The sequence below is a fragment of the Spermophilus citellus genome (genome assembly GCF_964194105.1).
Source record: "Spermophilus citellus genome assembly, chromosome: 11".
Lineage (NCBI taxonomy): Eukaryota > Metazoa > Chordata > Mammalia > Rodentia > Sciuridae > Spermophilus > Spermophilus citellus.
Genome location: NC_138192.1, coordinates 29315162 through 29337421, shown reverse-complemented (window position 1 = coordinate 29337421; position 22260 = coordinate 29315162). Strand labels below are relative to the sequence as shown.

General features: G+C 39.5%; 1 protein-coding gene across 17 annotated transcripts in view; it reads left to right on the top strand.

The window, feature by feature from the left end:
* The window catches only part of CLASP1 (cytoplasmic linker associated protein 1), a 270123-nt gene that overhangs the window by 19263 nt on the left and 228600 nt on the right, over positions 1-22260 (top strand). For all 17 annotated transcript variants that reach the window (XM_081261195.1, XM_081261182.1, XM_081261194.1 and 14 more), the window contains exon 2: positions 13242-13721. In XM_081261195.1, coding sequence (XP_081117321.1) covers positions 13527-13721 — 195 coding nt within the window. In that variant the 5' untranslated portion in view covers positions 13242-13526. The remainder of the gene's footprint in view (positions 1-13241; positions 13722-22260) is intronic.

Sequence of the window (22260 nt, the reverse complement as noted above, 5' to 3'; positions counted from 1 at the left end):
AGTAAAATAAAGGTATTATGTTCATCTACAACTGAAAAATAGATATTGAAAAATAAAAAAGAAGAAAAGTCTCAATAACCTAATAATAGTTGTAATAATCAGTAACCTAACCTAGCTTAAGAAACTAGAAAGAGGGCTGGGGATATAGCTCAGTTGGGAGAGTGCTTTCTTCAAATGCACAAGGCCCTGGGTTCAATCCCCAGCATCACACACACACACACACACACACACAAAAAAAAAAAAAAAAAAAAAAAAAGAAAAAAAACTAGAAAGAGAACACACTAAATCCAAAGTAAGCAGAAGAAAGAAAATTATGAAGACTAGTTTGTAAATAAATAGAGTGGGAAAAAAGTTGAGAAAAATCAACAGAACAAAATTGGTTCTTTCTAAAGATGAACAAAATTGACACCTTGAGCTACACTGACCAAGAGAAAAGACACAAGACTTAATAAAATCAGGAATGAAAGAAAGAACATAAATACAGACCTCATAGGGAGGAAAAAGATTATAAGGGATTACTAGGAATAATTATCAGCCAAAAAATTAAGTAATCTAGATGAAATATATGCATTCCTAGAAAAATACTGAAATTGACTCAAGAAGCAGCAGGAACTCTGATTAGACCAGTAACAAGTAAAGAGATTGTATTAACAATCAAAAAGCATCCCACAAATAATGCCCAGGCTCATATGACTTCACATTTGGTGATTCTACCAAACATTTAATGAAGAATTAACACAAATTCTCCACAATCTCTTTTAAAAGAAAGAGGAGGCAACACTTCCCAGATTCCTGTATGAGGGCATTATTAACTAGGTTTCAAAACCAAACAAAGACATCACAAGAAAAGAACCTAGAGAACAATGTGCTTTATGAATACAGATGTAACGGTTTTCAACAAGATACTAGCACACAGAATCTAGCAATGTATCAGAACATACACCAAGTGGGATTTATCCCAAGAATGCAGCATTGGTTTAGTATCTGAAAATCAGTGTAATATGCCATATGGATAAAGGTTGAAAGCCAAAAATTTCTTCAATAGCTTCAGGAAAAGTTTGACAAAATTTAACATCCTGCCGTGATAAAAACACTGAAAAAATTAGGAATAGAAGGGTCATCCATGAAAACCCACAGCTTGTACTTAAAGATGAAAGACTGACTGCTGTCCTCTAAGATTAGCAGTCAGGAGGGTTAGGTAAGGATGTTCTCTTTTTGCTGCTTCTCTGCAGTGTTTTGTAAGGCATTTAGGAAAGAAAAAGGAAAAGGCATTTGTATTAGAAAGAAAGAAGTAAAATGGTCTCTATTTGCAGACAACATGATCTTATATGTAGAACACCCTAGGGAATACATTCTAAAACTACGGGAGGTTATAGCATACAAAATCAATATTCAAAGATCAATTGAATTCATCTATACTTCTAATGAATAATCTGAAAATTTATTTATGAAAACAGTTCCATTCACAATAGCATCGTTAACAAAAGAAGTATTAAATTTATACTCTGAAGTATAGAATATCATTGAAAGAAATTAAAGATCTAAATAAATGGAAAGTCCTGTCCCTGTGTTCATGGATTGGGACGCTTAATGCTGTTATGTTGGCAGTACTCCCCAAGTTGGTCTTCAGATTCAACAATATCCTTGTAAAATTGAGCTGACTCTTTGCAGAAATTGGTAAGCTGATCTTAAATTTCATATGGAATTGCAAGGGGCCTTGGATAGTGAAAATGATCTTGGAAAAGAACAAAGTTGGAGGACTTTCATAGCTAACTACAAAGCTTCAGTGATTAAGAGAGTCTGGTACTGGCATAAGGGTGGACATGTAGATCAGTGGAATCGAATGAGAGTCTAGAAATAAATTTTCAACAAGAGTGCAAGGATGTTTGAGTGGGGAAGGAGTAGATTTTTCAATAGGTGGTGGTGAGACAAGTGGATATCCGCATGCAAAATAATTAATTTGGATCATTATCTCACGCATGTATATACCTTAGCCCAGAATTGATCATAGACCTAAATGTAAAATCTGCAACTAAAATTCTAAGAAGCAAACAGATATAAATCTTTGTGCCCTTAGATTAGGGAGAAGTTAGTTACCTTTTCACAAATAGTGGTTTCTGAGGTATGACACCTAAGAAGAAAAGAAATAAATTGTTTTTTAAAAAATATTTATTCTTAAGTTTTAGGTGGTCACAAAATCTTCATTTTACATATATGTGGTGCTGAGGATCGAACCCAGGGCCTCGTGCATGCTAGGTGAGCACTCTACCACTGAGCCACAACACCAGCCCCATAGATTGGTTTTTGATTCAGATTAAAAACTTTGTTTCAAGTGATATCATCAAGAGAATGAAATCATTCTACAGAATGAGTAAATATTTGCCAATCATGTATCTATAAAGGATTTTTATCCAGAATATATTAAAAACTCATCAATTAGAGAGTTACATAACCCAATTAAAAATGAGCAAAAGATTTGATTGCCCATTTCACCATGCCCATGAAAAGAAGCTCTATATCTTTAGTCCTTAAGGAAAGGCAAATCAAAACCACAATAAGATATCACTGCATACCCACTAGGATGGCTTTAATGAAAAAGAGGGTGGTAACAAGTGTTGATGAGTTGTTCCGGGATGAATATTCATAGTGGCATTATTTGTAGTAGCCAAATTGTGGAAATAATCCGCATATCTACCAACAGATAAACATAAACGATATGTGGATCTATCCAATGGAGTGTTATTTAGCCACGGGAGTGAATGTACTACAATATGGAAACAATGTGCTAAGTGAAAGATACCAAACATGAAAGACGACATATTTTATTGCTCCATTTTTATGCAGTATCCAAAATAGACCAATCCATTGAAGCAGAGAGTAGATTATTTGTTTTCATGGGTTTGGGGAAAGATGGGAGGGAGTGATTGCTAAAGGATATGGGGTGTCATTTTGAGGTGATAGAAATGTTCTGAAATTAGTGGTGATGGTTGTACCACTTTGTGAATATAATAAAACTGCTGGATCTAGGGTGAATTTAATGGTATGTGATAATGAGGTAAAGCTATTATAGAAAATCATGTTAAGTTGTTGTTGAGGCGCAGAGATCTGATTTTCATTAGCATAGTAAACAGGAGGGAAAATGCTGTTTGGCCAAGACTGTGAAGCTGTAAATGAAGTTCCCTCTAAGACGCAAAAGAAGTACAGTGTTGGTAGATGGAAATGTAAATTCCCTCTCCAGAGGAGCCAGCCACACCCTGTCTGTGATGCCGCCTTTCTTTCTCCCTAACCAGCTGGTTCTCTGCCAGGATCTCTAATCTCAAGGGAGGCCCTTCTCTGGGAAGCTGTAATCTACATTATTTATTCTCTCCTATTTAGGGTTAACTGCCTTGGTTATGTAACGTTAGTGTTGTGATGTTGACATCAGCCCTGTGTATATGTTCTAATATTTTGCACTGAGAGAAGTCAGCAGTGTATAAAAAGTCTTTTTTGTTTTCAGTTGATTTTTTGATTAATAAAACTAACATTATTAAATAACCAGCCCGATGCATGTAAATTATCATTTTTAAAGAAAATATAAAAAGAAATTATTAAATAGGACAGAAATCATTCCCAAACTTATTACTGTTCTTCAATATTTTATATTCTTTGTTTTTTTGTAAGTTTGGCATACATAGGCTAGATCATGCATATCATGTCATGTGAATGATTTAATAAAATTTCACATCCTATTTTATTTAGTTAAAAATTTATTATAATTATTTTGATATCTTTTTACATATAAATATTGCAGTCCTTTTGAATAAGTTAAAAAAAGTTTTAACAAATTATGAACAATTTCAAACATGTATAAAAGCAAAGAGGTAGTGTAACAAACCTTCAGGGATTTATCATGGAATGTCAGCTATTCCCAGTGCATGTCCATCTTGTTTCATCTCTGAGGGAGTTTTGAGAAGTAGGAAAAAAATAGAAGTTTTTTTTTTTTTTTTTTTTTGTACCAAGGATTGAACCTACAGGTGCTGAATGACTGAGTTACATTCCCAACTCTTTTTATTTATTTTATTATTTGTTTTAATTTAATTAAAAGATTTTTTTTTTTTGTTTCTTTCTACAAAGCATGGGGCTTGAGGCGTGCTTGGACCTTCAGCAGGGTGTGTGCAGACAGGAGGCTGGTGAGGTGGGGGCTGGGGACACAACCTGGCCAAGAAGGGAAACTACTAGGAGGGGAACTCTCAAGAGAGGCAAGGTGATCACCATGACGTCAGAGGACATCATTAGCCATACCAGTGGGGTGAGGAAGTGATCAGAGAGGTAAGGGCACACTGCAGTGGTTTTCACCAGGCCCTTAGCACCTGCATGGAGGCCACCTGTTTGGCATGCACTGAAGAGCACCGCTGACCAGTCGGCTCCCTCTCCACCCTGGTTTCACATCTGACTCCATCCCTGCCACCTACCCCCTTCTACCATTTGGAAACGGCTCTGGCATAACACAGAGAGCAAAATAAATTAACATTCTAATATTCACATGTAATGGGGGAATGGAGAACACCTAAAATTATCCCCCACCTCAACTCCTCAGCCTATAGCTTTCCCCTTCCCCCCAACCAGATAGAAAAATAAAGTTTTAATTTAAATAAAGTTTTTACAAAACTAACAGAGTGGAGTAGGGAAAGAGCAGGGGATTCAGGGAGCCGTAGGAGTAGGATAGAGAGGAGCCTTTTTATTTTTTAGTTTGAGACAGGGTCTCGATAAGTTGCTGAGGCTGGCCTTGAACTTGTGATTCTCCTGCCTCAGCCTCCTAAATTGTTGGGATTATAGGAATGTGCCACCACACCTGGCTGAAGCAATTTTATTTAATATATGTCTGCCAGTATACGAGACAAAGGAAGGTAAATGATTACATACCTTTACAGTCTCCTGCTTCTGCAGTTCAAAGATAATTAGTATCCTGCAAGGTCAAAGTGCTATTGGCCTTTGGTGCTAGAGATTAAGTGTTCACCTTCTCTGTCCAGTCTTCTGCTCCATACCTGACTGGTGATTTCCAGACTTTTAAAAGAACATTTCCAGACTTTTTAGTGCTTAGTATAACAGAGCACTGCGCTAGTAGAATTTCTCTCGAGAGAGTAGAGATGGTTAAAGGAACTTGAGTAAGTACAACCAGAGAAGTAGCAGGAAGGCCTGATCCTTTGGTTTTCCCAGGAATGGGGAATTTTACAAGAAAGAAGCCGTGGTCCACTTTGGAATGCTGCTGAGAGGTGGAGTTGGTGAAGTGTAGAGAAATCTTCCTAGGGTTTGCCAACATGGCATTCCCTGAGGATCCTATAAGAGCATCTCCCAGCTGTGCAGTGTCCATGGAACCAAATCAGAGGGTCCAAGAGGGACCAGGAAATGCATCAGTGGAGCTGGCTAGTGTAGACAGTAGTTTAAGGAAGTTTCACTGTTAACACTGTTATTGCTGAAAAGCTGAAGGGAGGCTTTTTTTTTTTTTGGTGGTGCTGGGGATTGAACCCAGGGCCTCACACATGCCACACAAGTGCTATACTACTGAGCAACTACATTCCCAAGCCCTTTTACAATTTTATTTTGAAACAACTCTTACTAAGTTGCTCAGACTAACTTCAAACCCCAGATCCTCCTGTCTTGGCCTCCCGAGTAACTGGGATTAGAGGTATGTGCCACTGCGCTCATTCTTTATAGGATGGTGATTTAGAGGACTTTTACAAGCGGCTGGTAACGAGCCAGTGGAGGAGGAGAGATTGCTGATGTTGAGAACAGATGACTGGAAGGGTGAAGGTTGAAGGTCTGAGGAGTCAGAAAGGAGGGGAATGACATCATCCAGTTATCTGTTGAAAGTGTCAAAGCCACTAGAAAAATGGCACAGGGTGGGACCAGGCTAGAGTGAGTCTGCACTGGAGTGGGAGGGACCTGGGGGGGCGCATCTCATGGTACTGCGGTTCCCTCCTTGTAGTTCCCAGTAGAGCCAAGGCTGGCTTCCCTCAAGTGGCATTTCATCTCCCTTCAGGGCCACCTACAGCACTTCTACACACTTTGTGATTTAGGACTTGCCACCTTGTGCTTTTGTCTTCATGTAGGCAGCAGCCTCCTTGAGGGTCTGGACCACGTCTTCCTCCTGTGGTTTCTAGTAGTTAATCTTATACAGCACCTGTCACACCTGTCACTGAGAGACTGTGAGTAGGACTGTGGGAGGGAGAAAGAGAAGGAAAGAGCAGAAGAAACCAGGAGTGAGAGCAGCCACTACTTGCTGACAGAGCCTGGCAGTGTGCATTTCTTTATTTTAGACCATATTGTAATCATTACAAAAATTGTCTGATGCAGAAAGGATTGTCTTATTAATGGAAACATGTTGCTTTTAACTTATTGTGAATAAATTTTGCTAATCTCTGGCTTTCAAAGTTGGCTTTTTAAGTATCATAACTGTTTCCCACATATTTTTCCAGGGAGATTTTCAATATGGTTATTGATTAACAGGTGCTGGTAATTTAAATTGTAGTTCTTGGTATTTTGATATGAAATATTATTTTACAAGAGCTTTGTGAGCCTTTACTTAGTACTTCTGATGCCCCACATTGCTGTAGCTCTTTTTTTTTTAATATTTATTTTTTAGTCATAGTTGGACATAATACCTTTGTTTTATTTATTTATTTTTATGTGGTGCTGAGGATCAAACCCAGAGTCTTGCATGCACTAAGCGAGCACTCTACCGGGGAGCCACAACCCAGCCCCTGTAGCTCTTAAAAAAAAAAAAAAAGGGCTGGGGATGTGGCTCAAGTGGTAATGTGCTCGCTTGGCATGCATGGGGCACTGGGTTTGATCCTCAGCACCACATAAAAATAAAATAAAGATGTTGTGTTCATCGAAAACTGAAAATAAATATTAAAAAATTTCTCTCTCTTTTTCCTCTCTCTAAAAAAAAAAAAAAAAAAACAGACTGAGGCTATAGCTCAATAGTAGAGTACATGCCTTGCATGTGCAAGGCCCTGGGTTCAGTTGGAAACCAACCTTTATGAGCTTCATTTCCTTATCTTCAAATAGGGAATAATAATGCCCATCCCATAGGTATCTTACTGCGTTTGCCTTACACTTCTTTCCATGAGTTCCCACTTCTCTATTTTGCTGATGCAGTTTTTCCTAAGTGCCATAACTAATATTTCCTATCTATAATTTCAGGGAAAGCTTAGGCTGAATTTTGTTTATACAGATTTTTTGGGGAGGTACCTGAGATTGACCCAGGAGCACTTAACCACTAAGCCACATCTCTTGCCCTTTTCACTTTTTTATTTGGAGACAGGACCTTGCTAAGTTGCTTAGGGCCTCACCAAACTGCTGGGGCTTGTTTTGAACTTACATCCCCCTGCCTCAGCCTCCTGAGCCACTGGGATTACCATCATGGGTCATCATTCTGGTTTGTTTATATAGTTTTGACTTTATCATTCTAGGCCTTCTTAATCTATCTCTTCTCTGAATTTCCACAGTACTTATTTATGCTTCTTATTTGGCAGGTACAGTATTCTACTGGTGAAATCTACTATGTACATTCTGTGGTTGTGTTGAATCCTTACAATGAAGCTTCTTGTGAGTGTATGTCTTTAAGTAGGTTGAAAATTCTTTCGGCTGGACTGTAGTTATTTCTTTTGTATCTTTTTTACTGAGATATGATTTTTGATAAGTTGATGAATAAATAAAAGTGATTGTGATATTAGGCTGGTAGAAGATAAACAGATGATGCAAACATATTTACCCTATCCACTTATTCATTCTACTGAATACATATATGCAGTGTTGAACATGACATAATATTTTGCAGTTCCTGTTAACAGGTAGAATGAATTTATTTCCTCATACTTTTTCTTAAAAAATTTTTTATTAGAGCTTAATAGATATATACAGTACTTGGGTTCATCATGACAAACTCATATACACATGGATTTCACTTCATGAGCACCCCTTTTCCTCTTCCTTTTTCCCGTCTTGCCCTCCCTCCCCTCTCCAATCTCCTTCCTCTCTTCTACTAGACTTCCTTTCACTTGTCTGTTAATTTATGTTTGGTTGGTTCTTTATGTTATCCTATCTTTCCCTCTCCCTGTCCTTTATTTTCTCTAGCTGCCACATATGAGAAAAATTCGACCTGTGAGTTTCTGAGTTTGGCTTATTTCACTTAGCTTGATATTCTCCATTTCTATCCATTTACCAGCAAATGCCATTTCGTGTGTGTGTGTGTGTGTGTGTGTGTGTGTGTGTGTGTACTGGGGATTGAACCCAGGGGCATTTAACCACTGAGCTACATCCCCAGCCCTTTTTTATATTTTATTTAAAGGCAGGGTCTCACTGAGTTGCTGAGGGCCTTACTAAGTTGCTGAGGCTGGCTTTGAACTCATGATTCTCCTGCCTCAGCCTCCCAGGCCACAGGGATTACAGGTGTATACCACCTTGCCCAGCCTTAATTTCCTATTTTTTTATGGCTGAGTAGAACTCCATTGTGTGTGTGTGTGTATATATATCTATCACAATTTTGTAATCTCTTCATCTATTGATGGGCATCTGGGTTGATTCCATAATTTAGCTATCGTGAATTGTGCTATTTTAAGCATTGAGGTGGCTGTATTGCTGTAGTATGTTGATTTTTAATCTTTTGGGAGAATTCCAAGGAGTGGGATAGCCAGGTATGTGGTGGTACCATCCCTAGTTTTTTGTTCCTCACATTTTTAATCAGGCCTGGCCTTGTGACTTGCTTTGACCAGTATACTAGGACAGAGGTAATGTGCAGGATCTGGATCCTAGGCCTTGAGAGGCCTACCAGCTTCCCTTTGGTCATTTTGGAGTCATAGCTCCTGTGTAATCAAGTCTAGGCTGTGTGTTGAATGGCTAGAGATTCTCAGTGGAGAGAGGTCTAGCCAACAACAGCATCAGTTCCCTAGACATGTGAATGATGCCCTCATAGACCCCAGCCATAGTCAACTGCCAGGTGACTGTAGCCAGAGAATGCTCCCAGGTCAGACTAGTACAGAAATCTCCTAGCTGAGCCCAGCCATCTCATAGACTCGGAAATAGTGATCACTGTTTTAAGTTGCCAAGTAAAAATGAAAATGGTCCTACTTCTAATTTCTTTTGTGAATTACTCTGTAGTACACTAAGAAGTTACAGAGCTTATAGTTGGTTTTGTCCCCCCACCCTCAATGCCCCATTGTTAATAGTTCTTTATTAATGGTGTACCTAAGGGCTGCAGAAAAGATCTGGTAATTAAGGAGATGGAGATAGGAGCTGTTTTTAAAAAAATGCCCTGTGTAAATCTTTCCATCCTGATCTTGTTTAGGGCACATAGAGACAATATTCTTCCCAAAGTCATTCAGGAAGTGGCAGAGTGGAGAACAGAAGCCAGAATTTTTAACTTTATTGCTCTTTTTATTTCACTAAGCTGTCTTTCTTATCTGTCATATTATTGTTGATGCTGGTAATTTTTAACATCTTCCTGTTGGCCTGCAGCAGATTTAGGCTGTTGTTTTGTAAAGGTTCCTTGGTTAATTTCTATTTTTAAGGTTACAATGAAGGAGAGTGATTAGGACCATGATCTTGAGGTTTTATTAGTTTGTACCTAAAAACGAAGATATGTGGCAGGGAAAAGTTGAGATGCTTGGAACTTAACTCCTGTAGTTGGCCTGGCAAATGAAAGGATCTCATGCAGTTGCCATTGGATTTGAAAGGAATTGAGACATTTTCCAGAAGCACCTGAAATGTGTCTCTTTTCCCAGGTAACCAGTGCAATGCCTTTGTGTTCTACAGCTGTCATAGAGAGATCTTGCTAAAGGAGAAAAGTTACTCTGATAAATAAAGAAGGAAAAGTGGTGCTTTGCTATTTTAACCTCATTTATCCTTTCATAACTTTATTATATCTCTCTTGTATTTTTGGAAAATGTGTAAAAATGTGTTTTTCTTTTTCTTTTTTTTAAATGTAGAGGTAGCATTACATTCTGAGTAGCCTCTAATGTCACCATTGCTCTAAGTCTCTGTGTAATAGTACTCTTGATGATAATGACAGAGCTGAGTGTCAAATTATAGACAGGGCTGCATTTATCCATAAGCTCACTGAGGGCAGAGACTGATTCTGTATTCCAGCGCCTTCCATTATGTCTTCCATATGAGAAGTCAGCTTTTATTTAGCTTCAACACAGTCACCTCCATGACGCCAGTTGTGGGGTGATTTCAGACCTCATTTTCCTTGTTTCACTCTTCCTAGTGGAGAGTCTGGTCAAGATGTAGGTGGAAGGAAGAGAGTTTTACTCTCTCTCCCTTTCTTCTCTAACTCCTCTTCCTCCCCTACAACTTCTTGTCCTCCTTTTCTTCCAACTCCTCCTCCTCCTTTTCTTTCTTGTTTGTTTTCTCAGTTTTATGTATTTTCAAATATGAAGTTTATAGATTCTTGCTATATGATGTTTTGCCTGTATTTTTGTGTGGTTTTGATTTCTGTTTTTATGATTTAATTGTAAATGCTTAGGAAACTTTTCCTGGGGAATACAGGAAGGAGAACACATATAATACTTATTTTCTTGGGAAGCTAAATATCTTTCTAAAGGATACACAGGAGACTAATGACATTTCCTTTCAGAGAGGGAAGCTAGGTGTCTGGGAGCCAGGGGCCAGTACTCTTTTATGTTGGGAATTTGGACTCTGTGATTACTATTCCCTGGATATCTTTGAAAGTAGAGATGGAGAAAACACTAAAAGCATGGGAAAAAGGTACCCAAACACCCAGTTAGGTAAGAATAAATGCTGAAGAGGATGACTAGACATTCACCAACAGTAACAGTACTAATGCCATTTTTTTTCTTTTTAATGAGAGAGAGAGAGAGAGAGAGAGAGAGAGAGAGAGAGAGAGCGCGCGCGCGAGAGCGCTTGATTGATTGGAAAGACCCAGTCCGCTTAATGCCTGAAGCTTCCAGTCTTTTTCATTCTTTGTACATATGAGTTTGTGACTTACTTTTGAGTGTGTTAACCTTTTATTGTATAATTACTTTCAAGAAGCATATTTGTCGGAAATCGTGTACATTCCTTGAAAGGGACGTTTTCATTGAAAGGGACATTTTCTCATATGTATTTAAAAAGCCACGGTGGAGAGGCTTGAAGGCACCTAGTGTTTGCTTAAGGAGTGAAGGCTCTGCTCTCTGGCCTGTGGCTCCTGGCTCAGCAGTGTGGCCTTCTTTCCCTGAGTCAGAACAGAACTAGGCCAGATTTCTAATAATAAGGGTTTGAGGGTAGAGTAAGGAGACACATGGCCAGGTAACCTTGGAAAATTACTCACCCTTACTTTACTTCAGTTTCTTCATCTATAAAGTAGGGAAGTTAACACCTGCTTTGTAGAGTTGGTTGATGAATCAGAAGTAATATGCAGAAACCGCCTAGCATAGAACCTGATACTTCATGGAGACGCTTAAAAATGGCATTAGTAGTGTTACTGTTGGTGAATGTCTGTTGATTTTAGGCCCCTTGGAGGAGTGAAAGATTGTGAGATTCTTTTCATTGCAATGGAAGATAACTTTTTAGGGGAAGAAAGAGTAAGAATTATGCTATTATGTAACAACTTAGTGCTTGACACAACAAAGAAATGTTGTTTCTAGTGGTTCTATGGTTTGGCTGGGTGTTCTCTGCTTGTTTCCTTAGGATTTATTTGTGGTGGTGTTGTCCGATGATGACTAGAACAGCTAGATGGCCCCAGATGGCCTTGGGAACATGTCTGATAGTCACTGTTGGTTGGAGCTGTTGGTTCTTCTCCATATGGCCCCTCTTGCTCTAGTTGCTAGACCGGCTTCCTATAACGTGGCAGTCCCAGGGAGCATTTAAGAGGGCCAGCTCTAGGGATTGCTGATGAGCTTCTGCCTGCTTCACAGGGTCAGCCCCAAGTCTCTGTGGGAGAGGACTTAGGCTTCACCTGGGTTGGAGAGGAGTAGCAAAGAATTTGTGGGCCATTTTTTTTTTTTTATCTGCCACTACTATCTACTTGATATTTATTTGTTTATTTATTTAGGCTAATTTTGGGCACAGAAAAAAAGGTTCTCTTGGTTTCTCCAGTTTGCCTATATCATTGATACCTTCTTTAGTCTAATATAAAAAGCTCATGAAGGAACTGGAGGAATTGTTTGGACCACAAATTGGAAGAAAATTAATAACTACTTTTATGTGTTTGAAGATCTTCCCTCTACATTCCTGTTTCATATTTTGTCAGGGAGGTGCTGCATCTTGAAGATGGGTTTCCTATGGGTCTTCTTATGTTAAAATGAAAGGAATCGAATAATTTTAGGAGAGAAGAAATTGAAGTAAGAAATACATGTGCAGAATTGTACTAGCCGCTTGCTATAGGTTACTGGATAGATTGTATAATACATCTAGTTAAAACTGTTTTGGAGTGCTGGGGGTCCGCTCAATGGTAGAGAGCTTGTCTAGTATGCACAAGGTTCTGGATTTGATCCCCAGCACTGGGGGAAAAAAAATCCACAGTTTTGGTACTTCTCCCTTATCATGTGTTTTGCATTGTCCAAACATGATTTTGGGATCTGAGTTTATAACAAAATCCAGACCCAAATGGCGCTTCTGTCAACTGAGAATACTGTGTCAGTAACTGATCAGAACTTGCACCTGTGTGCTTTTTTTCCTTTCTTCTTTCTCTTCTTTTTGTGGGGAGGAGGCAGCAGGGGTTTCTTCTCCCCCCATTGTAAAGGTGCTGAGCAAGAAGTGTGATGTAAGTGCGCTGCCTTTTGCTTTGGTTAATTTAACTGAGCTGGCGATTTTGATCAGTGGTGTGTCTATGGAGCCTGTCCCATTTCTGGTTCTTAGTTTTTTGGAAGATTAAGAGAATGCCATAAGCTGCAGCACTTACAGTGATTCAGACACAGAGTAATGTTAGGTTTTTGGTGGGGAGCAAAATTAAGCTACAAATAAACAAAGCAGAAGATTGCTTTCTTGACTAGTACATTTACAAGCTGGGAGATTGTGAAAAATATCAACCTACCAACTGTGTGGCTCGTTGGCTCTTTTCTTTGGGCTTCAATGTTCTTCCTGATAAAAATAATAATTATATTACTCCAATATGGTTGCCAAGTGTTCATGCTTTGCACTCCTCATGTGATTATAAATGGTTCTACAGCATGAATTGCTTTGTCCTTGATTTAATGTTTTATAACATTGAGTGTTATGTTATCTGTGCTAATTTGTTGTTCTCTTCTCTTACTTTTCAGAATGGACTGCTGAATTATGAAGTATTTCAGACCCAGTAGCAGAACATCACTCAGCCACTCACTCCTTTATCTCCTACTAGTTATTTAAATTGGACTTTTAATATCCTACCAGCTGCTCTTCAGACACACATGGTGCATTGTTACCATTCCCCGGATTGCATCTTTGAAACACAAGCTCTTAGTAACCTTCAGCAAACAAAGAGGCAACCTCCCGGGTCCGTCTACCGGGAGGGAGTCATCCTGACTGCCCTCTAGCTTTTGCTGGATCTGGATTTGAATTCCACCATGGAGCCTCGAATGGAGTCCTGCCTGGCTCAGGTGTTGCAAAAGGATGTGGGGAAACGACTGCAGGTTGGCCAGGAACTTATAGACTATTTTTCAGATAAACAGAAGTCTGCTGACCTTGAGCATGATCAGACCATGTTAGATAAGCTTGTGGATGGACTCGCTACCTCTTGGGTGAACTCTAGTAATTACAAGGTAAGCTGTGCTATAGAAGGAAGGTACTCTTGAAGGTGGCTGGGCTGCCTTGGTGGATCAAAATTGGTCTCTAAAAAAAATATCCTTTGTGAGCAATCAGCATGATTCCTGAACTTCGAATAAGACAGTCATGCAGGTTGTGGCTTTTGAAAACTGGATTCCAGAGCAAGTAGAGTTTTCTCTGATTTTTTTTGTTTTTGTTTTTTTTTTTTTTTTTTGGTTGAAGATCAAAAAATTCTTGTCTAAGCTCTTTGAGAAAAGGCCAAGTGAAGAGATAAGGAGAGGCTTTTATGTGTACAAGCATTTGTAGTCTTGACATTAAAATGTATTTTGTGTTTTGCAGTGAATGAGTCATGAGACCTTGGTGAGTGGCTCTTCACGACTAACAGGTGTCTTCACTGATTTTTCTCTTGGGGATCAAGTTGAAAATAGGATGTGGAGCATTTTACCTCTGGTCACTGTTTTGAAGTCTGCTGGGTACTTGGCCAGAAATAGAATGGGTTGTCAAGGACTCTTGATCCATGTGTAATGGCAGAGAAGACATCCTTCAGGTCTAAAGATTAAGGCTCTTCATGTGTCCTTGAGGATGGAGGTAGAGGTGGGCATCAAATGAGTTGTGAAGATTGATCATTATGCCAGTCAAAGAGCTATCATGAATGGAAACTAGACAAGACTTGAAGTGGGGAAGTGTTGTCCTCCCTCTGTTCCCTCTTCCACCTATCCCCTTACTCCACACACACTCTTTCAGTTTACAGAGGAGGTGGACTACTTGGAACCAGGCTCAGATGGAAGGAGGATGGAGAATTTGTGTGACTGCTAATAGATACAATAGGCATTGTAAAAGGGATTTAGAGAAACCAAATCTTTGGTGCTTTTGTTAATTGACACAGTCTTATGAAATTGGTTTGGACTTATAAGCCAAGATTCCTTTATTTTCTCTAGTGTACACTATTTCCCCAATACATTAAACCTCTTGTTTAAAAACAGAGAAGCTTTAGACCTGCTAACCTTCTACCTAGGGTCCTAATATTTCATTTAAAACTGAATATAAAATTTATCCTACCTGGTTTTGGAAGCTTAGCTAAATTTCATTGTTTTTTTTTTTTTTTTTTATCCATTTGGCTGAAGTTAATGAGCGTTTTTCCTGACTCAGCACTGGTGCTGGATGGTAGGAGTGTTAAAAATGAGAGGTCAGAGAGAGTCCAGTTGTTACATTTTTGAGGTCAGTGAAGTCCCCTTCTCTCTGTTTGAATTACAGCTCCTCTACTTTATACGTGTGCATATTAAGATCCTTTTGGCTGAGAATAACTAAAAACAGACTCAGGAAACTTAAAATCACTATGAAGAAATTTAGTATTTCAGATAAGCCCAGCTCTTTCAGTAGTTGAGGCGATGTCTAGGGAAGCAGAGTACTTTAAGAGTGCTTTCTACATGGGAAGAAACCTTTCTCAGAAGCTTCCAGTCTAAAGTTCCATGTGGCTGTGGGAAGGAGGGGGATGGTATTTGAATGTACAGACTCTTGTGAGGAAGGAGAAGGTTGATGATGGTATTGAGGTAATATGGATGCTTATTAATAGAGTCAGTTTCACTGTGGGTACCTTCTCCATGCTCAGTTCCCCATCTATAATATTGGACAAGTTATTATGAGCCTTAAATAAGGGAGTGAATATAAAGTTACCACATGCCTGCCACGTGCACAACACTTGGGTGTTAGTGGTTGTGAACTCTCAGCCAATGGGCAGGATTGGTACACAGAACAAAATTATGGGGTGTACAATATAATAAAACAAGAAGAACATAATGAAAGACCAAGGAGTGACACCCTGCCTAGAGGAATTTGGGATTTTGAGGATTGGGTACTTTTTCCAGAAGATCATTGGCAGGGTCACAGAGAAGTGAAAGATTAAGATTTGATTTGTTGAGAAGTAACTCTTAAGCAAAGACAGCTTGTTGTGAAGTCAAATCGGCAAATGCAGGGTTTGCTACGAACTCTCTTGTAACCTTGGACAGTTCGGTGAACCTGCTTGTTCAGTACAGATGTTAGGTGAGATAATCTCTTAGGAGCCCTCAAGTTCTAATATGACTTACCACAGATGGTTTTGCAGTCAGGAGCATGTCCTGTGGTTCTTATGTCACACAGTGCTGAGTAGCCCTGGTCTCTAGGTTCTTCAGGTGTGGAGAGAGCCTGTCGTGTTCCCAACCACAGCCAGGCCTGGAACGGTAGGTGCCTTCAAGTACTGGTTACGTGAGTGGACCCAGGAACCTACACTGCTCATCAAGTATTGCTGGTTGCTTTCTTGAAACTTTGGAAATGTTTCTTTTGGGCTCCTCCCTTTTTTCCTCTTAATTGTAGATCAGGATTTCTCACTCATTCTGAGGTACATTTTAAGCTTTGTTCAGCGTTTTTAAACAGTGTGAATAGAAGGAATTAGCTTTATATTAACAAAACTTTGAGGCTGTGCTTCTTGAATTCTTTTTTTAAAATTAAGGACTAAAGAGAGAATAAGAGGAGAGAGGTGAAGTAATTTTGGCTTTCTAAAGCAATATACTCTATGTGTATTATTCCTTAACAGGGAAGGTAGATGAATGCCAGCCCAGTGTCTTATTTGACAAAATATTTGGCTGTAGCATGAATAACTTTACATTTGAGTGTTTATTAACATGATAGACAAATTTGTGTGTGGTATTATGATTTAATAGCTACCATTTATTCCTTGCTTATGCATAAGACATTTTATCTGGCTCATCTCATTTAGTCTGTATGACACCCCTGCAGGGCAGCTTGTGGTATTTTAATATCATACATGAGGTAACAGAGGCCCAGAAATAGGAAGTAATTTCTGCTAGTGATTATGGAATTGGGATTTAAATATAGGTCTCTCTGACTTCCTAGCCAGTCCTCTTTCATAAGAACAGGGGTCAGCAAACTTTTTCTCAAAGGCCAGATAGGTAAATATTTTAGGTCTTGTGGGCCATATAGTTTATTCTTGTAAATATTCAACCAGTTTGGGCCCTTTTATCATAAAAGCAGCAACAGAGAATATATAAATGGATGGATGTGGCAGTGCTCTGATGATTTACAGCCGCTTTGGTCCTGCACTAGAACATTGAGCACCTTGTACCTCTGCAGTAAGTGGTTTTTCTTCAGTGGTGGGAATCATTAGTGATTCATCTGGGAGAAGAGTAGTAAGGCCAATAATTTGCTTCTAATTTGGGAATGGTGGGAGCATTAGTTTAGAGTTTGTTTTTGGACCCCTTTATATATATTGCCTTTCTTAGCTTTCTCACTCAGACTTCATTGGGAGTCATATTGAATTCTGTTAATCTACCACTGATAATCTAGTGAACTAGCCTTGGACTCTCTTGCAGTAGAAGTCATGTTGGGGGTTGAGGAATTGGTCATTCCTCACACATACATTCCTCACACTCATACTCCAGAATACCACCAGGGCCACACCACGGGAGTGCTATTACAGTGACCTTGGGAACCTGGAAGGAGACAAGAGACTTTTCATTCATAAGGCTTTTTTTAGATTATGTGGAAATCAAAAATAAAAATACACTCCCACCCCCATAAATTTGAATATGGCTGTCCTTAATAATCTGGGCTCTGTGATTCTGCAGTCTGTATACGGGGTAAAAATGGGAGTTCATAACCCACTTGAATCAAAGTGTGAAATATGATATATCAAGAGCTATGTAATGTTTTGAACAACCAACAATAAAATAAATAAATAAAATTAAAAAAAAACAAAAACAACAACAACAACAACAACAACACAAACTTGAAGAAGGGGAAAGATAGTGAGATAGATTCCCGCACTGCCCTCTAGCCATCCTGTTTATTCCTCCTCCCTTTTCCTTTGGGTAAAAGGAATGAAAAGTTCAAGAGTAACCTGTTTTGGAGCCGCAGCCTGGGCTGTGGTACCTGGAGGGAATTGAGAGGCTGAGCAGCTTTCCCAGTCATCCTGACAACTTTCTTATTGCCCGCAGCAGCGTTGTAACTTGCAGCCTTATACCCTCACCAGAGTGAGCATTCATACCTTGATGACTCAGTGGGTACAGAGTTGCCTAGTGGGGGCCTCCAGTACTTTTGTGTATATAGTCCTACCTGTCTTCTCTGCAGTTCCCAAATCCCAAAAGCTCTGAAAGCCCAGTGTTTTTCATAACTCATTCGTCATTTGATCTGAAGTGAACTGATACAAGACTATTGATAGCCTTTATTTACCTACTTAAGGCACTGTTTTACTGCAAAAATATTAATATATTTGATTGTGGGTGCTGACCCTGATTCTGTTCAAGGGGTTATATACACTGATCTTTCCAACACCCCCAAAATCTGTTATCATAACACTTTGGTCTCTAGAGTATTTGATATGTGATTATGGACCTGCATTTAATACTATAAAATAATAATGATTTAATACTATAGAATAATAATGTCCTAGCCTGTGGCCAGGACACATTGACTGTGTATTACTTTAAATTACCAGATACAGTGGGTATTGTTATTTCCATTTTATAGATGAGAAGACCAGGCTCCAAGAAGTCAGGTAACTTGTTCAAGGTGATAGAACTAGTAATAAAGATTTCTGGGACTTGAACCAGGTCTTTAAGCAACACCTAAATTTAACCACTTTCATGTGCCAGATTCTGTACCAGGAGCTCAGTGTACAGTGCTCTGACACGAAACAGTCGGTGCTTAGGCTGTTTAGGGTTGTTGAATCTGATATGCGTGGACTTATTCCTATGCACATTAGTTTCGAGGCCCATGCCATACTGCTTTCAATCTGAAATTTATGGGTTCTTGATTAATCTAGAGCTTCCATTGTCTCTGTCCTGAAGGATCTGTGGTTTGATTGGATGGATAACTAAGGCAGATGTGCACAACTACACAACATAAACCAGGAAAGGATTCAGTGTTATTGCATGACAGTGTATGCTGCAGTCTGGCTGGGCACAATTCAGGAGCCACTTGTCAAGCAGAAACTGAACTTTAGTTTTAGAACACTCAGGACCTACCACACGAGCTCTTCAGGAATTCCCTCAGAGCTCAACTGCCACCACTGGCTTCTGGCGGAGCCTCTCAACCCCCCACTCCTCTTGCTCTTGAGGCCGATTGGCTGGGTTGTGTGGGCGGAGCCAAAAGAGTCCCCCAATGAGCAGTTCCGTGGTCTGAAAGGGCGGGGGAAACTGCCCAATGAGCATCACTGCAGAGGAGCCAATCAGCTGGCAGCTGGAAGTTTGCTGGGGCTGCTGTGAGCCAATCAGCTGGAAGTTTGCTGGGGCCCCTTTGGCTGTGGCTCTCAACAAGTGTATATAATAAACCTCAGTGTGAAAATGAAAAAACGTTAAGGCATGCTTAGTTAGAAAGGCCTTGACGGAAAGGTAGGAAAATGGGGCTATGAAGAATCCAAGGGAATAAGTGGCAAAGAATTCTAAGCAGCCTCTCTTCCTTTTCTGTTCCTTGTTCTGTGGGCAGTGCTATCTCTGTAGACTGTAGAGGGTTAGTCTCTTCTGAGCATCTTTACAGAGCATAGTGTTGCCCCTGGATCAGTGCATTTATGGACAGAAGGGGGATGTGTTGACAGATAAGGGCGGTTCCTTTCATTTTCCTTGCCTATCTCCCAACCTTGGCTTTCATTGAGGCTTTCATTTCCCCTCTAGTGTCCTTGAGATGAAAGCCAGAAAAGATTATTGGATTCAGATTAGGTGACTTCTGTTTCCCTTCCTGGCAGTCTGCTCCCTGCTGCCGCCAAGTGACACATCCTTTCAAAAGCTGTCCACTCTTCCCAGGTTTTCCTTGCAGTGTTGTCGTGTTGGCTGCTGGAGGTGAATTTCTCAGGTGTAATTTAAAAAGACACATGCTTCTATTGTAAATAGAAAAACTACAGAGAACAGCACTAAAGCAAGAGCAAAAACCTTGACAATTGGTTATTTCAAGAAAATGTATGTGAATTGTCAAGCAAAAATGGTGTCCCTGATATAATTAATGGCATTTCTTACTAAATATGTTTTTATATATATGCAAGGATAACAGACTATTGGAAATCAGATTTGAGTGGGAACAGACTGGATTACCATCCTGGCTCTGTCTTGAGCAAGTACCTTTTTCTCTAATGTATTTCCTCATCTGTAAAATGGGTCTTATGATAACCTTCTCCATAGTTATCTTGAGGATTCTCTAAGCCAGTGTATACAAGGTGCCAGCATTGTGCTCTGTAGGTAGCAAAAAGTCAGAAAAAGGAAGTCTTTGAAGACATTATGTAAATACTGGGGCCAGTGATAGTGAGATCCATAGAAAATTAACTTTTATGTGAGACTGAGGTTGCATGCTTCCCTGTAGCCCTGCCTGTGAGCCTTGCCGGGAACAGAGGCCTCAGATCTTCTGTAACGAGATATCAATCCTTGAGTTGTGCAGTGTTAATAATAAAGTCCCTGAGCAGAGCAGCAGCTGGCTGGGAATTCTATGAAGGGTGAGTTTACAGCCTACTATTATAAATGAATCCATTGAGGACCACTGCTTTAGGAGGATTTCACTTGTTCTTTTTATTTTTAACATACATTTATATATTGCGTTGCTTCAGAAAACTAAAATTTAAATAAGGTTATAGATAATAGAAGAAATCATAAATTGAATGTCAAAACAAACAAAAAAGAAACAGCTGGGGTGAGAACATGGCGCCAACAATGAGGCTGATGAGTACAAGACAGCAAGTGTTTACTAATAGCTCACATTTATTAGGCACTCATTATGTTCCAGACACTGTGAAGTGCTTTCGGGCATTGCCTCCCTTAATCATGATATAGGTGCCATCTGAGAAGCCCTGTGATTACTCACATTCTTTAGCTGGGGAAACTGCCCAAGAGAAGTGGAGAAAAAGCTTGAGGTTATGTCTAGAAGGGGTCATTGCCAGGATATTAATTTGAATAGTCTGACTTTAGAGACCTCCTTCGAAGCAATATACAATACTTTTCTTTATAATTTTGCAGCAATATTAATATTCCTATTGTATAGAGCATGAAGAAAAGGGTATAAGGACATTATGATTATGTCCTGAGTGAGAACCATCTCATTTTATGCTCCAACAAATAAAAAAAAATTAGGATTAAATGTATCTATATAGTTCTATTTTTTTGGTCTCAGTAGAATCGTGACTATGTATACTATTTAAACTTTCTATTTTCGAATATATGAGACCCTACAAGAAAATGTCAAAAAACTGTACAAGGGCTGGGGTTGTGGCTCAATGGAAGAGTGCTTGCCTAGCATGTGTGAGGCACTGGGTTCAATTCTCAGCAATGCATGTAAGTAAGTAAAATAAAATAAAATAAAGGTCCATCGACAACTAAAAAAATATTAAAATAAAAACCAGAAAATGGTATGGGGATGGGCTGGGAATGTAACTCAGTGATAGAATGGTTGCCTCGCATGTGCAAGGCCCTGGGTTCAATCCCTAGTACTACAGAGGAAGAAGAAGAAGGAAAAAAATCCCCAAACCAAACCAAACCCAAAACCCAACAGTACAAAGAATATTCACGTTTCGCCCAGACCCCAACATTAGCTCTTTACAGTGTTTGTTTTTCATTCTATGTATATATTAGTGTTGTTTTAAATTGTTGTGAGAGTAAGTTGTAGACATGTTGCCTTGTTCCTAAATATTGATGTTACTTTCTAAAAACAAGGATATTTACATAGTCTTAGTATAGTTATCTAAATCAATAAATTCATAATTATTTTTATACATTACTTAAGGCAGCAGAATAATTTAGTGAACATAAAATGTGATAAAGTTTGGTTTGGTTTCCTAGCAGCCAAAGTACAAGTGGAGTGATGGCCAGCTGTAATTTTTCTTAACCATTATGAAGGAATCAGAAAAAGGCAACATTGCTTCCTGGATTGAACAGGATATTAAAGGACACTTTGCAAGAGGAGAAAAAAATAAATCATGGGAATGGATGGCACAGAGGAGAACACTGAGATCTAAGTTTTCCAGTTAGAGGTCACAGGGGCAAGAAAACCTGGCAGACCCCCTAGTTATCCTTTTAATAGGTCAGATGGGGAAATGGAGTTCCATTTAGGGGAATAAGCTGCAGCTGCTTTCCATTTTTGAGATGGTCTCTGCTCTGTTTCTTAGGCTGGCTACAAACTTGGGATCCTCCTGCCTCAGCCTCCTGAGTAGTTGGCATTACAGGGGCACATTATTGCACCTGGCTTTTTTATAGCTGCTTTTTATGTGGAATTTTGGGTAGGGATTAAGCAGGGGGGCGTGGGGTAGGGGGCGTAGTAGGAGGAGCTACTAAAACCGGCCATTCACTGTGGGCCAAACAGATGGGCTTATAAATTCTTTGTGTAGGGTTTGATGACTCTCGGTTTCATCCTTGGAGGCTTTATGAGTGAGATAGGCTTCAGGACTCTTCTGGTTAAGGAGAGATTGAGAAGCTAGGAAGGAGGCTGCTGCAGGTGTCCTTTTGTGGGATGTGAGCAAGCTGGTGATATACCAGGGAGATTGAGCAAATTTCCCAGGTAGGGGAGCCC